This window comes from Anabrus simplex, chromosome 2 (genome assembly GCF_040414725.1).
Source record: "Anabrus simplex isolate iqAnaSimp1 chromosome 2, ASM4041472v1, whole genome shotgun sequence".
In the NCBI taxonomy this organism is placed as follows: Eukaryota; Metazoa; Arthropoda; class Insecta; order Orthoptera; family Tettigoniidae; genus Anabrus; species Anabrus simplex.
In genome coordinates, this window is record NC_090266.1 from 711,933,268 (window position 1) to 711,951,876 (window position 18,609).

The window sequence follows — 18,609 nt, forward strand, 5'->3', positions numbered from 1 at the left end:
TTCTCCGCCAGGAAGTCGAAACATTTAAGAAAGTAGATTTTTAATTCTATAGGTGCACATGGCCCTGAGGTTTACTCAGCCTATACCAAAAATAAGTATCAAGATAATTCCTGGGGGCAAAGGTGGCTGGGCATAAACCTAACCACTCTACCTCACCAAGTGCCAAGGTTATGGATGGTGGAAGCCTTTACCTTCTACCCATCGCAGGGCCTTTATAGCCTGTATGGAAATGACTTGACTTTTGTACGTGAAATGTTGGATGGCATATGGATCCCATGTATATTACTGGATTACAAGTTCTTGCCTGCAATTGACCAGACTGGAAATATATCACCACCATGCATAAGGTCCATTACTCAGGTCCCAAGCTCAGTGACCGAGGGAGACTTTTCTTATATATACTTATTTTGAGGAACGGAATATTGACCAGAATTTGAACTGCAGGAATCTTGTGTGAAGTCATTGATGATGTTGAGTTATATATGTGAAAGGTGGTGTATGCAGGTTCTCTTCCTTGCATGCTGTTCGGTAATGTCAGGTTGCAGACAGTTTTGCTCAACTTGGTTAAGTAGCTACATTAGTTCCCTAGTTTCTCACTGTGAGTGGTGTGTTAATGGTCCCCTCTGTTGTTTAACGTTATATTCTACTTCATGCATGCCTAGCAACTGAGTTATACATTTGTATAAAATTTCATCATATTCACATGATCACCAAAAATGTTTGCATAATAGAAAGTAAAAATTACAGGTAGATATTTCCAGTACTTTATTGAGAGTTTCACAAGTTTGTCCATAAAGGATGCTGGAAAACTTTTCGTTAAATGAGTGTTCGAGGGTACAAATATAAATATTGTGAACATAGGTCTGTGGTGATTAGTTTGGGCGCTGCACTCGCTTCAAGATTTAAGATCAGCTGCCAACTTCCCAGGTGCTCGAGCATAAACATTCCACACTGTATGCTTGTTGTTCACATTTTAGCTGCAGACAACGAAAACTGACAAACCCACAGTACCTCAGAGCAGATGTTCAAAATGTCTCCCAACTTGGCAGCACAATTCACATAGACTTAAAATTGATATGTGTATTCTTTGGAAAATTCCTGGCGCATCTTGAACACGATGTGCAGCTTCAACAATCCACATGACTGGGTACTCCTCACTTTCAGCTGGGTTTCATACGCCAGTTCTTTATTGTGACCCCACAGAAAAAATATCAAGAGGAGTTATGTCGGGTGAAACGGGGGGGCCAAGGCACCTTACCACCCTACCTAACCACCTGTGGCCAAATACTGCTGTGATGTGGTTTCACAGTGCTGCACCAAAATGGGCTGGGGCTCCATCATGCTGGAACAATGTTGTGCGTTGCTCAGCTAGTGGCAGATCTTCTAAAAGTTGCCAGGCTGAGTGGCTCAGACAGTCAAGGTGCTGGCCTTCTGACCCCAACTTGGCAGGTGCGATCCTGCTCAGTCCTGTGGTATTTGAAGGTGCTCAAATATGTTGGCCTCATGTCATTAGATTCAGCACGTTAAACAACTACTGCAGGACAAAATTCTGGCACCATGGCACCATAAATGTAGTTAGTGGGACTTAAAGCTAATAACTATTATTATTATTATTATTATTATTATTATTATTATTATTATTATTATTATTATTATTATTACAATAAAGGAACCGGCAACTCTTGCATACTCTTGTCTGTCTAGCCTGGGAGGGAAGAATGTAAGGCACAATCAAATTATCACCGATTATGCCTGCCCACAAATTGACCGGAAAACGTTCCTGGAGCCCACGAACGATAGTAGCACGTAGATTTTCATGTGCCCAAGCATGAACATTGAACATACCCCCTCATGTAAACGATGCCTCTGTAAACAATAAAAGCCCAGGGAAAGCTGGATTTTGATCTCTTTCTACCAAAAACCAATCACAAAATGCAACTTGCAGTGAGTTATCACCCTAGGGTAGTGCTTATTCTCTTTGCTTATTGCTTGGATGAAGATTGTTTTTTTTTTTTAAGTAAGTTTCAGACAAGATGATGGTTAACTTCCATTTGATGGGCTACTTTCAGTGTGCTGATAGAAGGGGACTCTTTAAACATATTTCAAACTTCATCTAACTCTATGGTCTGCACGCTTGTGCATCTACCCTTGTCATGCATTTTGGCAGTCAGTGAACCGGAATCACAGATTTGTTGGCCAGTGTTAAACATTTTGTGTGAAGGTAAGGTTCTGTTCAGGTACTGCTCATGGTAAAGTCTTTGTGCCTCACCTGAATTGCCCAGAGCAACACCATCAGACAAGTGCATGTTGGCCAAATGAACTAGTGTCCGTCCATTTTGGGCTGAACTGATACCATACTCGCCACAGCACGTACTAAACTCGATAACAAACGCAGTACCGCACTGAACACAACACATCACTAAACCGCAACACTGCGCTAACGTTGAAAGTACAGTACTTCAAAACATCATCAAAGTTACCATCACAACTCAAAGCAAACAAGGAAGTGTACTACCATACTTGTATCAAAGAGGTTCACTCAATGGCTCTAGTATCAGAGAATGAACTGATAACACTAATGAAACCATATGGCCTTGCCGCAAGGGAGGCATAGGAGTGGTGACTGAAACCTCATAGCCTTGCTGGAAGGGAGAAGTAGGAACTGCTGCAGACAGAAGGACACAAAGTCAGTAGAAAGGTTGCATGGCTAGTGCCTCAGTAATAACAGTTTGGTTTGTTTTGCAGTTGAGCGCCTGGGAAGTAGGCAGCCAAATCTAATCACCACAAATCTATGGTTCCTACATTTGCAATACTTCTTTAATTTACGAAACAGTTTTTCTACACCCTGTATGTCAGGCATATTACATTGTAGGATTGACCAGCCTTCATTATTATATAATAAATAATAGTGTTTTAAATGAACAGTGTTCTGGTATGTTACAGTGTCTGCTTTTCTGTCTCAAATAAACCTACTCCTCAATGATCTTGGAAAAATTTCAGTCAGTGTTAATTAGTTACTGTTTTTACAAGGAAACTGTTTCGTTTGACCTGTCTGATTTTAATTAAACTTAAGTGAATGATCAATTAACAAATCATAAGTTGAATGGTGGTAATCATTTTACTGTAAAATTAACGGTGGTGTTACAATTAATTTATGAAATAGCTGGGTGACTTGGAGCAGTTTGGTGATGATGGCATTGTTGTTGTTTAGCTCTGTGATATAGTTCATCAGTACATGAGGTTCGCCTGTTGAGATCTTCTTACAGTAGGAGCTTCAGCCAGCTGCATCTACGTTTCTTATACAGCAACGGCGTCAATACTTCTTTGCAGTGTGTAAATCACCATAGGTGTAGACTTGTGCGGACCTGTTCAGCTAGTCCCTTGGTGGATTTCCAAGGACTTCTAGTGATTTGTTCATTAATTTGCATCATAGGTTGAGGTTTCTAGACAGAATGTTCATTAGTGAATTTGATCAGATCCAGTGGCACACTATTTCATTACCAAATCGTGAGTGAGTGTTTCTTTTTAAGGGTACTGTACAAAACAGGTATTTGTCATGGAATAAATCCCATGTTTTGCTAATAGAGCTGGTATGAATGTATCGCTCTGGTATTGAATGTCATGCGTATTCACAACATAACTTTCTTCATAACAATACAACCGAACAGTTGACATTTACAATCAAGAGAGCACAAGAATAACTAAAATCAGAGGAAAGTGTGTGGCAAGATGTGACTGGTTGGTTATTCGTGGCCAACTCTGTAGTAATCTCTGTTAAGAAAGACCTTCACTGAATTATATTCTCCTCCTAGAAATAATGACTGTACAAAATATACTTTTGTACAAGTATCCTGTGTTTCAAAACATTAATAGAAACTATCTTGACATTGTGTCTCACCTGGTGTACTATAGTTGGGGCTGTCTAGCCAAGGCAGTAGAATAATACTTGGTTAATCTGGAAGAACAAAAGTTCATTTCCTTGTCAAGAAGTTCAGAAAATTAGAAATGAGACTTCCACTTCTAGGGAGGCATATGACCCAGGGCTGCATTCAGCTTACACAAGAAGCAAGTGTCAGGTTAATCCCTGAGGACAAAGGTGGCCATATATCAAAAAATCAAAATCTCTTTCTTTGCAAATGAGGTGTCTACCTCGGTGGCAAATGGTACACTAAAATACATTATTGTCAAGCACTAAATATTAAATTAACAAGAGAAGAAAATTTTTCCTATAATACAATATTATACAATTTACGCTAACAATGTTTTCTATTAAACACACAGCTCATCCTTAATAAATTTATATTGTTTACAAAATTCTACTTATAATATCTCCTGTACTACTTACAAATATAATCAACTGATATACAGTATGTGGAATTACTTCAAATGATACTATACAACTGGTATAACATTAATATTTACATTGCATTTATTCATTTACTTTTTTTTTTTTTTACCCGTTCTGGATCCTAAGTAGCATAACGACCTGCTGCGTCTTAACCAGAGCCCCTTTTGCCACCACTTTTCAGAGTTCCTGAAGGGCCTTCACAGCTACCGTAGCAGTCCCCTACTTTGGCTGTCCAAACTCCTTAGACCAGGGGATAGAATTAATTTATTCACACACATTTTTTTATTTACAATAACCTGCACTGGTCGAATGCCCTCTAATACTTCATTTATTTTCTCTGTTGCTGTTTATTCTCTTCTTGAATATCTGTACAGATTTTGGAAAAGGATCAAACACTACCCCTGGTAAACTGTTCCACTCCTTCACACCCTTCCCAATGAATGAAAATTTACCCCAATCGCTTCTGCTAAAATTCCTTCTAATTTTATATTTGTGGTCAGTCCTGCCGATATAATTATTTTCCAACTGAAGCCTCTCACGGATATCTCCCCATGCTTCTTCTCCTGTATAGGCTCTATATAATCCTGTAAGTCTAGTTTTCTCCCTTCTCTTACTTAAAGTTTCCCACCCAAGTTCCTTTAACATTTCTGATACACTACTCTTTCTCCTGAAATCCCCTGTTACAAATCTTGCTGCTTTCCTCTGCACACTATCTATTTCTTTTATTAGGTATTCTTGGTGAGGATCCCAAACACTGTTTGCATATTCCAATAATGGACGAACCATACTCAAGTAACTTTTTTCTTTTAATTCTTTGTTGCATCCTTTAAGTAGCCTCATTATGACATGTAATGATCTGTATGCTTTCCCAACAATGTCATCAATATGACCCTTCCAGTGCAAATTACTTTCAAATCTCACACCTAAGTATTTGCACTTGCCATCTTTTGGGATATATAGAGCTAACCACTCATTAGTACTAAATACTGATGTTATAGGCTCCACAGAACCCTTTACTTCCCACTCATTCAGGGGTCTTCATTGCCTGTACAGAGTTTTCTCTTTGGTACTATAGTAACCTAAAGCACATTTTGATTTAAGAAAGATGTAGCAAGTTACTTAACTTTGCAACGAATGTTGTCTTTGTGTAGCAACAAGACTCTCTTAGAATTCTGTAAATGTGTGCAAAACTTCCTTTTCTGGTTATTGTATTAGATGACTGGTTTAATACTGAATGATTAATCTGATATTAGAATAAGAAAAAGAAATTGTTCATAATAAGGCATTTCTTAAAATGTTTATATGAGTAGTATTTTCATCTTAAAGAGTTATACTATATTTTGCTGAAATTATATCTTTGATTTTCTTGTGCATACATAATTTAAAAATGTATTATTTTTCAATTTTGTTATATGCAGCTCTGTGTTCTGGGTTTCTATTTCAGACTTGACCTGGATTCATGGATTAATGATCCTCCATCAGAAAGCTCAGATGATGGGGAAGAGTTAGAGTGTGGTCTTGGAAAAATTAAGGGGATGCAATCCACAGACATATTCGTCAAATCAGATCGTTTAACAGAAGGCTACAATTTATATAAAATTGCTAATAAGTCAAACAAAATTGAAGAGCCAACAGAGGAAGAACTGGAAAAGGTATAAATAAAATATAACAACTTACAAATTGTGACTGAAAGATGTACCTACTACAATGTATCCATTATTTTGTAGTCATGCAAAATTTTCTTCCTTCTTCCCTTTCAGAAGTCCAAAATGTTCTTATATGTCTTTCAGTTAAAATATTTGAAATTCAGTTTAATGATTTAACACAGTAACTCTGAGTGATAAGGCAATTTTAGATGTACAAAATTGAATATTGGAGTCAGCACTTCATGTACGGAGGAAGGTACTCTGTGCTATGGTTCCATAGAAAACGGTCATAAAAATCTGAAAAACGAGTGGATCAGACAATCTGGAATTGGTAATTGTATTAATGACAAATATGTAAGAAGAAAAACGTGTTGTTTTGAGAGTTTTCTAAATATGCAGATCTATTTGTGAAAATTGTACCCAGTGAAGGTTATATCACTGAAATTTACTGCACTTATTATGTAACAAAAAACTAGTCATCACTGATCATATAGGCTTTTACTACAGTGGATTCACTGTTCCCAAAGGAATTTTAGAGTTACTACCAGCTGGAAACATATAGGCTGCTCCTGACATTGAGTACTGACTCTGCTGTTCATTATGGGGTTTCAGGGGCATTTCCTCCACTAAGGGTCAGTTTCTCTTCTATAAGGACTCTCCACCTGTAGCCATTGGTCCTTATAGTGGGTATAGTGGGTCAGGTTATTTACTACTTCCCAACATTCAGTGTGGAGACGCTGGCTGTAATGGTCTACTCCATTACCATAATGGATTTATTTGGCCAGGCAGATAACCAAATAGAAGCAAGATACATTGCAGAGATAGAAAAGATACTTTGAGCAGTTTTACAACATATGAATTACCCCCATACAAGAGGGAAAAGTCCAAGTATTAAATTCATTGCAAATGGGGAAGTAACTGAAATTGTGTGTACATGGCAGAGATTGGGCCACTGAAAGGATGGAATGAGGCAAAACAGCTGGAGTTGATGTGGTCAGTATAGAAACGATGCAGGAGGAGTAATTGGTCTACAATGGTTGTACAGAATTTTCAGAGTAATACGGAGAGAAAAGCCTGTTCCAAAGAAGTGTATTAAAGGGGTCATTATAACAATCTTTATGAAAGGAGACAATAAGTGGTATGAAGACTACAGAGGAGTGATATTGACCTCTCATACAGCTAGGATCCTTGAAAGAATCCTGGATAAACAAATAAGAGCCAGAGTAGAGGGAAAGCTTGCAGAACACTAGCATGGATATAGAAGGGGCAGTTCCACATTGGACCTAATATTCACGTTCCATCAAATAGAAGAGTATTGGGAATTTGGAAAGGACATGGTAATGACTTTTGTAGATATAGGAAAGGCATATGACAGGGTCCCAAGACATTTCGTATGGAAAACTTTCACAGAGGCACAGATTGGGAATGAAACAATACAGATGGTAATAGCATTATATCAAAACTGTGAAAGTTTTGTCAGATCCAAAATAGGTCAAACTGAACAGTTCAGAGTTGTGAAAGGCTTAACACAGGGAAGTACATTTTTCCCCTCGCTTTTCATTATCATCATGAGTAGATTTCTACATAATGATGGGAAAATAAGTAAAAACTACACTATTTTTGGACAACATTGTAATTTGAGGAGATAATGAAGAGGAACTACAGACACAAGTTGATACATGGAATGAGGAGATGAGAAATTTTGTAATGAAGATTAGTGTTGTGAAAAATAATACTTAATCATGATGAGAGGTAACAAAACAGCCAGGGAAGAGACAAGAATAGGAAATGAACATCTTGAAGTAGTGAAAGCTTTTTAATATTTGGGCAGTGTGCCATCACAGGATGTCCAGAGAGAATCTGGAAAAAGTAATAGATGAAGAATAGAAGATGATGTAAAATAATTTATTACATTTATTGAGCATTACAAGAGTTTATTTTTGGTCAAATCAAATTTACATGCAGCTGTCCTTGCAGCCAGTGAGAACATCTCCACTATGTGCATGAAATGAAAGAGGATATTGGTACATTCCTGGGATTTGGACTTCTAGGCTGCCTCTTCGCATTAATGACGACTGACAGAGGCTTTGTTAGTTGTTTCTCTACCATCTACTGCAAATATTCAGTTGAGGACATGTCAGGTGAATACTTATACTTTTTTTTTTTTTTTGCTAGGGGCTTTACGTCGCACCGACACAGATAGGTCTTATGGCGACGATGGGACAGGAAAGGCCTAGGAGTTGGAAGGAAGCGGCCGTGGCCTTAATTAAGGTACAGCCCCAGCATTTGCCTGGTGTGAAAATGGGAAACCATGGAAAACCATTTTCAGGGCTGCCGATAGTGGGATTCGAACCTACTATCTCCCGGATGCAAGCAATACTTATACTGAGCAAGAAACCAACCACCCTGTGTATAAGAACTTCGTTACCTGACACATGAGGTATGTGGCATTCTCTTGCAGAAGTGTATGCCAGATCAGCTTGAAGAAGAATTTGTCTAATGTCTGGAAAGGTATAGCTGACCACATGGTGGGGCATTGAAATGACTTATTTCATGTTCGCCTGCTGTAGGGCTAAAGAGCCTCATAGGTGCAAAAAACTGCTCTTTCATTAAAACACACTGTAGCAGATACCAAATGACAATGGAAACAAACACCTTTTCCCTTGCAGGAATAAAAACATAATACTCCTTGCAATGAAAGTACAGTGCAATTTCTCAATATTTATGTTATAATTGATCCTTTAAATATGTCCTTCATTTTTCAGATAGGAAATGTTTATATTTATTTAATATACATAAATCTTCAATATAGACCATTACTCCAATCAGAATTCAGTCTGCAAGCCTATGTGAACTTACTAGACACCGCTACAATCCCCTGTTTGTAACCAGTTCTGTGGCCTTGTTTAGTTCTATACCTCTTATTTATAAATCGTCAGAAACGAAGTCTAACAATCATAGTCTTGGTCCACCTCTACTTCTCTTACCCTTCATAACAGAGTCCATTATTCTTTTTGCCCTTGTAACCTATCCTCCTACATTCTCCAATCATGACCTCAACACCGAAGCCGGTTTATGTGTACAGCTTCATCCATAGAGTTATTTCCTAACTTAACTTTTATCTCCTCATTCCAAGTATCCACCTGCTGTTGTTCCCACCTGTTTGTACCAGTAATCATTCTTGCTACTCTCATGTCTGTTACTTCTAACTTACGAATAAGATATCCAGAGTCCACCCAGCTTTCCCTCCCGTAAAGCAAAGTTGATCTGAAAACAGACGATATAAAGATAGTTTCATCCAGGAGCTGACTTCCTTCTTACAGAATACTGTTCATTGCAACTGCGAGCTCGCTGCATTAGCTTTACTGTACCTTGATTCAATCTCACTTATTATACTACCATCCTGGGAAAATACACATCCTAAATACTTGAAATCGTCTACCTGTTCCAGATTTGTGTCCCCAGTCTGACATTTAGTTCTCTCGGATTTCTTACCTACTGACATCAGTTTAGACTTGAAAAGGCTAATTTTCATACCATACTCATTGCACCTATTTTCAAGTTCCAAGATATTAGACTGCAGGCTTTCAGTACAATCTGCCATTAAGACCAAGTCGTCAACATTGGCCAGACTGCTTACCACCTTTGTACCTAACTGAATCCCTCCCTGCCACTTTGTACCTTTCAGCAGGTGATCCATGTACACTGTGAACAACTACAGCCTCGTCTAGCCCCTGTAAGTACCTTGAACAAAGAACACATTCTACTATCAGTTCTCACTCAGCCCAATTGTCAACATAAATTCCTTTAATTCCTTTTAGTAATTAATCTACCCTTAATCCCATAGTCCCCCAGTACAGCAAACATCTTTTCCCTTGGTACTCTGTCATATGCTTTCTCTAGATCTACAAAACTTAAACATAACTGTCTCTTCCTCTCATAGCCTTTTTCAGTTACCTGACATATACTGAAAATCTGATACTGACAGCTCCTCTGTGGTCTGAAACCACACTAGTTTTCATCCAACTTCCTCTCAACCACAGATCACACCCTCCCTTCCAAGATGCCAGTGAACACTTGCCTGGTATACTGATCAGTGAGATACCTCGATAGTTGTTGTGACCCTTTCTGTTTCCTTGCTTATAGATAGGTGCAATTACTGCTTTTGTCCAATCAGAAGGTATCTTGTTAACACTTAAGGCTAATCTTATTATTAGGGGCCGTATTTTTTGGTAATAACGATGTGCACAAGTTTTTTTATCATCTTTCTTGTCTATATAATGACTTCCCAGGTACTAAAAATACTGTATTTTAGCAAAATGAACTCGCAAAATATCGCAAAATCTGATTTATTGCATGAATTACGCAAATAATCACGAATTATATCGCACTTAGTGTGAAAAATGCGAAATGGCACCGGAAGAGCTCTCTAATAAACGTTTAAATGCTTCTGAGAACTTGACTATCGTAGTTTCCTTCTCATTTTTTGACAGTGCTGTATATTCTCCACACAAGTGCACACAAAGCGGTACGCACTGTGTATTGAAAGTATGTGTATTCAGTTTCGCGATCTTTAAGGCAGTCGATAAAAATCAATATCTGTTATCGATTACAGCAAATAGCATTGTGGTTGTAACAAGATACAAGACCGGTCATAAATACAGCAGTGCGCAATGAGAGTTTGTTACTTACGAACATTTATCGGCAAATGTCCAACATTTAAGTATAAAAATGCCAAAAACTGAAGTCACAACAGGTTTTCCGAGGGCCGAGAAATACAACAGTGACGGGTTCTATGTATTTGATGCTGCAAGAAAGATTCTAAAGTATCAATAGTGTACCAGTAATATTCGTAAAGTGGAAATGTGCGATATACACAGCAGAGAATCGGAATGAGGCAAATAAACATAATTCTAAGCGGCAAATAACAATCGGCGGTACTTCACAGATCGTAAAGGTATTGAAAAATTATAGAGAGCAATTTGTTATAGACACAAAAAAATCATTCATGCAAGCCAACATTCCTCTAGAAAAATAGGATAATCCTGGCACGAGGAAGAGAATGAATATAAAAGGAAAGATAAATAATACTGTCTTTACTGTAAAATATGACAGTACTGGTAGGACTATTGTAAAAAAATCACCTGTTTGAGTAGTAATAATGTTATTGTTTTTACGCCCACTAACCAGTTTTACGTTTTCCAGAAACACAGAGATACCGGAATGTTGTCCCACAGGAGTTCTTTTACGTGCCAGTAAACTAGTGACACGAGGCTGACGTATTTGAACTCCTTCAAATACTGCCGGACTGAGCCAGGATCGAACCTGCCAAATTGGGGTCAGAAAGCCAGCGCCTTAACCATCTGAGCTACTCATCCCCGACCAGGGAAAAAGAGCATATCCATGAACATCTTCCAGGGCTATATGACTTTGCAAAATGCAATGAAAGCATTTGGGGAAGTGAAAGAAGACAGTGTTAGCAAATTTTTAGGAGGTTTTATAAAAGACCACAGTGAATTTGCATCCAAGTGTTCGCAAGCATTATGGTTTCCGACGTCTAATGTGGACAGCGAGAGGAACTTCTCTGCTTTCACAAAGACACTTTCTGACTGTCGCACAACTCTGCAACCTGATAATGTTGAAACCATGTTTAGTTTCTACTTTGGAGACAAGTAATTCAACATCTAAAAATATAGGCTATGTATAAATGTATATCACAGGGCAGATCACCTAACTTCATTTCGAAGTATCAGTGATTTATATATTTATTTCTATAACAATTTGCATATTTGGTTTTTTTAAGATTTAATAACAGTGATACATTACAAGAGTTTACTTTAAAACCCCTTATCACAAAATTAGTTACTTTTACCCCATACGCTACTACAAGGAAGATTTCGCAGGAAACATCGATCAGTAGAACAATTTATTTCACGAAATACCTACCGAAATAGTGTCAGTTTTAACACCGAAATCAACAGTTTTATTTCACCAAAAAGTAAGGCCCTTACTTATTATATGAATCAATTTCATCCTTGCCTTCCCACTTGGTTTCACCATATAAGTTCTAATTTCATCTATTCCTGCTGCTTTATGACAGTGGAGTTTATTTACCTTCCTTTCCACATCATCAAGCGTAATTTCAACATCATCATTGTCCTCCTCCCCATGAGCTTGGTTGTTCGCAACATCACCAGGAATATTTCCTTTTACATTAAGAAGATTTTCAAAATATTCCTTTCACCTGTCCAGTGATTCCCTGGGATCTATTACAAGTTCACATGAATTACGCAAAACACTACGCATTTGCTTTTCCACCCTCCCTTCATAAAATTCTCTATGTACTGTCTGGAATGGTTTCCCTCCTGCTTCACCTAGCCCTTCCAGGTTATTACCAAACTCTTCCCAAGGCTTCTTCTTGGATTCAACAATAATTATGTTTCGCTCCGTTTCATCTACGTACAATTCTCTGTCTGCATCATTTCTTGTTTGGAACGATTTCTAATATGTCTTCCTTTTCTGTTTACAAGCTGCCCTCACCTTATTCCACCAAGCTGTTCGCTTTTCCCCATCTTTACACACAGTTGTTTTCAGGCATTCCCTTGCTCTTTCTACTACAGCATCCCTGAATGCCACCCATTCTCTCTCTGTAACCTGAAGCTGCTTACTGTCCATTGTTAGGAAATTTCACTAATCATATCCATACATTTCTAATTTTCTCGTCCTGGAGATTTTCTACCCTTATTCATCTGCAGACAGATTGCACTTTTCCCCCCTGTGGGTGGGGGACGCATACGAAGAATATGCTCACGGTATCCCCTGCCTTTCGTAAGAGGCGACCAAGGAATGATCGAATTAGAACCATGAGACTAATCGTAATTAGTACCGCCATGCAGGGAACACCATAGATCGCTTTTACTTGCGCGTAGTATCACTATGTTCGGTACAAAATAGGCTTGTGAATCGTAGCAACAGAGTGCACTGTCTGCTTTTACAGTACCTGTGATTAGTACTACTATATGAGTGACACCATGGTTCTGGCTTGCCTATGATTAGTACCCACTATATGAAGAACACCACAGGAGAGTAAGAGTCCCTGTGGTTAGTACCCTTATGTGATGAACACCTTAGGTTTGCGTTGCCTGTAAATGGCGCCGCGATGTGCAAAACACCATAGGTCTGTGTTACATGTGCAAATTTCATTACCTGCGAGTAGCATCATAATGTGTGGAATACTGCGAGTCGATATAGATGATATAGATGTTGATTCCCATAGGGAATCTGAAATATTTGTCCTGAATGAGCAAATTTATAATACCAATATAAATGGTCCGTTATTGGACATTATAAATTTTCCAGCTAGCTCATTCTTGGTTGCCAGCGTTTCGCCCTCGTGTGCTAGGGTGGGCTCGTCAGTTGGTACCTAGCACACCTACCAATACGCTGGCTAGTGCATACCGTGGAGGCCACTGCGTAGGCTAACTGGAGCCACCGGCAGTGCCAATGCACTAAGAGACTTTGTCTCATCACTAAAAATCAACATCTATATCATCTGATGGCCAAGCAGGCATCAATTTTTAGTGATGAGACAAAGTCTCTTAGTGCATTGGCACTGCCGGTGGCTCCAGTTAGCCTACGCAGTGGCCTCCACGGTATGCACTAGCCAGCGTATTGGTAGGTGTGCTAGGTACCAACTGACGAGCCCACCCTAGCACACGAGGGCGAAACGCTGGCAACCAAGAATGAGCTAGCTGGAAAATTTATAATGTCCAATAACGGACCATTTATATTGGTATTATAAATTTGCTCATTCAGGACAAATATTTTAGATTCCCTATGGGAATCAACATTTATATCATCTGATGGCCAAGCAGGCATCAATTTTTAGTGATGAGACAAAGTCTCTTAGTGCATTGGCACTGCCGGTGGCTCCAGTTAGCCTACGCAGTGGCCTCCATGGTATGCACTAGCCAGCGTATTGGTAGGTGTGCTAGGTACCAACTGACGAGCCCACCCTAGCACACGAGGGCGAAACGCTGGCAACCAAGAATGAGCTAGCTGGAAAATTTATAATGTCCAATAACGGACCATTTATATTGGTATTATACTGTGAGTCTACGCTACTTTTGATTTGTACTGCAACATGACAAATACCATGGTTCTACTTTACTAGCGATAAGTACCATTATGAGGGGCCGATGATGTGGATTTTGGACCCCTTTAGACTACAAGCATCGTCGATTCAGTATTGTGCTTTAGAAGCAGTCCCTTGGTCAGTAATACTATTTTTTTTATGTCAGTTTCTGTGCATGTGAAGCATTACGGGTCCGATCCACTGATTGTTTTAAATTCATATCCATCCATTCATTCTTCGTCCTCATGTTTTGAATTCTGGTCAGTCAAAGATTTTGGACTTCTAATTTGTCATTACATTTCGTCTCATTTTGTACCATTAGGGGCCAATGACCTAGATTTTAGGCCCCGTTAAACAACAAGCAGCATCAGATTGCACTCTCTCTATGCTAGGCCTGGAGATACTTAGTTCACTTCAGATCAGATTGTAGTCTGTATCATCGAAAAATCCCTGGAACACCTGCACATTCCCAAAGGATTTCCTGAATTAAAAGTTTAAGACATAGTCTGTTATGGATCTGGTGCCCCTACCCTCCCTTGAGTAGCAATGATTAGCCTTATGCTTGAAGAATGTATTCATAACTTCTAAACCCAGACTAGCATAGAAGTCCAGAAAACGCTTCCCATTCTTATTGGCTTTCATACCTTCTCTACATTTACAAACACCCTTTTGTATCCTTCAGTTCTGTTTCCAACTCTCGCATTGAAATCGCCCATTAGCACTATCCTATCCTTGCTGTTGACCCTGACTACGACGTCACTCAGTGCTTCATAAAACTTGTCGAATTCATTCTCATCTGCATCCTCACATGGATACACTGATACAATTCTTGTCCTAATTCCTCCAACTGCCAAATCTACCCATATCATTCTCTCATTTAGATGCATGACAGAAAGTATGTTGCATGCAATAATACTGATGAACAGCCCTTCCCCACACTCTGCCCTTCCCTCTTTAACACCCATAAAGTACACTTCATAATCTCCTATCTCTTACTAGTTGTTTCCTTTTACCCATATATAATTTACTCCTAGCATATCCAGATGCAGCCTCTTTGCTGTCTCAGCCAGTTCTACTTTCTTTTTAAGCCCCATTAATATTGATAGCTCCACATCAAATTCCATTTTGTTCGCCAAGTTGTTTCCAGTGAGTCCCTAGCCTGTCATATGTGAGTGGGGACTCCATTACTCCCATAGGTAGGCTTGCTTAAAATGTTCTGAGTGTGCTCAGTGAAAATTCTATGAAGCAGGCTGCTACCCTTACTCACACAGTCCAAATGAGGATTTCTCCTGTAACGGGTTAGGGACCACTAGTGGATTGTATAGTACTAGCCGCCTGAGCACAAGGAGGGCTATGACTCAGAATATGTCAGATGCCCACTCCCATTTCATAGCAACTGGTATCTCAGGATCACTTGAGGCCACTCGGCCTTTGCCAATGGTCGACAAACTAGGACGTGACTACAGTAACCCACACCGCACCATGAACCATATATTTATTTAAAACTGATTTTATATACAATATACAAAGTGCTGTTCAGAAGAACGATATGTTAAATTTGGTGGTGCATTTAGGATCTGTGGTGTTGGATGGGTGCTGAGTGATTACCATGATTGTGAACATTTCTTGTACAGAGTGAATACCTTAAGGGTTGCCATCCTTCCTGCATGCCGTGTGTTGGCAAATGAGAGCGCGGTTGCTGTCACACCATTTCCATATGCCCGTGGAAAAAAAAATCCATTGACTTCAATGAATGGATCATCAGATAGAAAAACAACAAAATTTAACCCATTACAGTAAATATTAAAAATGCTCTCCCTCAGCCTATTGACAAGCATTGTAACATGCAATATTCTAGTACACTGTCTGCAATTCAGCCTCATGAATCTTCACAATTTCAGTGCGAATTACATTTTTCATTTCTATGGAGCAGGGAATACTTCTGTACACTATAAATAGATATTGCAAGGTTCTAAATTGGGAGAGCAAGCTGACTATAAACCTACACTAATTATTCCGTCCCTGAAAACATCATGTTTTGCATTCATTGAATTTTCGAGAGTATCAGCCACTGGAAATATCTGAGTGACCTTTCCCAATCAGTCACTTCAGGAAGGGAAAAGCTCTGTGAGAATTAATGGCATTAAAAACACTTCTCTTTTTTTAAAACTTGTTTTACGTTGCACAGACACAGATAGATCTTATGGCGACGACAGGATAGGAATGGCCTAGGAGTGGGAAGGAAATGGCCGTGACCTTAGTTTAGGTACTGCCACAGCATTTGTCTGGTGTGAAAATGGGAAACCACAGAAAACAATCTTCATGGCTGCCGACAGTGGGGGTTCGAATCCATTCTTGAATCACCAAAAACTGTCCATGTGTTAGCGCAACGTTAAACCACTTTATTACAAGCATTTCTCATTTTATGACCGTATCGAAGTTCAGTACACTTAAAAAATGCCAAAGTAATTTATTATCATCCACCTATTTATTCAATACTAGATAATCTTGTGCAGCCAATGCTGCTAATCAATTTTCCTACAGTCAAAGGGATTTCAACACGCATTTACTTAGCAGTTCTTGATTATATCTCCGTTCCAAGTTGAATTCCCTTTTAGACAAGCACATTACACTCGATTAGCACAAGCTTTTCCAACATCTGACGATAACAACACTAATGTCCACAACTTCCTATAAAATAATTGGAGATTGTTAAACTGTGTTGTATGTTGGGTATTCAGCCCAAAGGCTGGTTTGATCCTCCACAATTCCGCCAACAGCTGTCATATATAGCCTGGGCATCACTGAAGAGGCATACTGGGGAAATGAGGAGTGAGGTAGTTTCCCGTTGCTTTCCTCACCAAGCCAGAAGTTGCTCTTACATATCAGTCTGCCAAGCCCACTGAAATGCATGCACCAACTGACCCTATGAGCGATATTTTTGGACCATTCATAACAGGGACTGGCTGCATAAGGAATGGTATTAATAGCATCGCTCATACCTCGGTCACCTTCATTTTATCAAAGCCAAGGATGAGACTGAGACAGGTCAATGAAAGTAACAAATTTATTCTAGCCTGTACCAGAATACATAGTGCACTGTAAACACTACATCTCGCCAGCAAAGGCATATTGTTAAACTATTCAACATAATTGATGCATTGTTGTTCGCTAATGATTGATCACAAACCTGAACACTTGTTGTTCAACCAGTGGTTCTGCCTCTGATATTTTTTACTACAATTCCAGTTTTACCAATTTTAAGAATTGCTTAATATTTCAGGATTTTATTAATCCACACACATTGCAACATATGTAGAAGATTAAAATAATATACACAATATGCATAAACTGTTGTATGTATTATCACTCTTTTAATGATATTGTCAACTATTGTGTTCGTACACTGATATATAGACGTTGCAATCATAACTTTTATTCCCATTTGAAGTGAGGATAATAAGAACATTATAAGGAATCTTGCTCATTAAGATACTTCTGTGGTGTAATTTTTAACCAAAACAACAATCCATTGTATAGAAGGTTCAAGTGTAACAACTATGTACTATTCTCAAAATATATGTAACAAATATATGTAACATTAGAATTTAAGGGATAATCTCGCACATTGTGTAAATAATTCAGGGCCCTGACCTAGTTTTTAAAAGGTTAAATTGGCTGATGATGTTTGCAAGGACAAGTGAAACATGTACCATAACAACTAATGTAAAATAATTATATCCTGAATATAAGGATTATCTAGTATTGAATAGGTGGATGATAATAAATTGCTTTGTCATTTAATAAGTTAAACCACTTGCCAAAAAATTAATAATTCAGGATTTAATTCACCACTGTGGACAGACTGAAGAAACCAATTGCAGTAAGTTCTTCTTGTGGCTGGATCTCATGGGCTTGAACTTTGCACTTCTGAGACTTTGTATGGCTTAAATTTTTCTTACCACCTACCATGCAGAATTATATGAAACCTCTCCTTGCTGAGCCAGTTTCCTTTAAAGATCTTGGTGGAGATCACTCAGGTCTTTCACAAATATCCTGAAATTCTTTGTCCGTTAAAATGATTATTTAACTCCATTTTTGTTTACCACTGAATTTATTCATAATTTTCATAATTCCATAACACATTGGCACTTGTATTCCAGGAAATTGTTTGCGGAATTCTCTTCTCACTCTTTCAGCATATTCATGCTTTAAAAATCTACAGCGCGTGAAAATACTCTGTTCATTGCTTACTTCAGAAGCCATGAAATGCTCTAAACCGATCAGTTACTGCTGTATAAGAAGCAGTTGCGCCGTACATTGTACGGAAGCTTATCACAGACTGGCTTAGACCAGGATATCACTGGGCAAGCTATATGGGTCAAGCAGCTAATGCATCATCCACTCGGCCAGACACAGCCCAGGGAATAATTGGGAACTTAATTGAGGCTTGCACGGTACCTGCAAAAAAGAGTCAAACA

The 18,609-nt window shown here is 38.8% G+C and overlaps 1 protein-coding gene across 1 annotated transcript in view; it reads left to right on the top strand.

Annotated features, from left to right (window-relative positions):
- g (adaptor-related protein complex 3, delta 1 subunit-like garnet) overlaps window positions 1-18,609 on the top strand; it is a 580,467-nt gene that overhangs the window by 354,307 nt on the left and 207,551 nt on the right. The window contains exon 16 of the mRNA XM_067141336.2: window positions 5,793-6,000. Within this exon, the coding sequence (XP_066997437.1) occupies window positions 5,793-6,000 (208 nt within the window). The remainder of the gene's footprint in view (window positions 1-5,792; window positions 6,001-18,609) is intronic.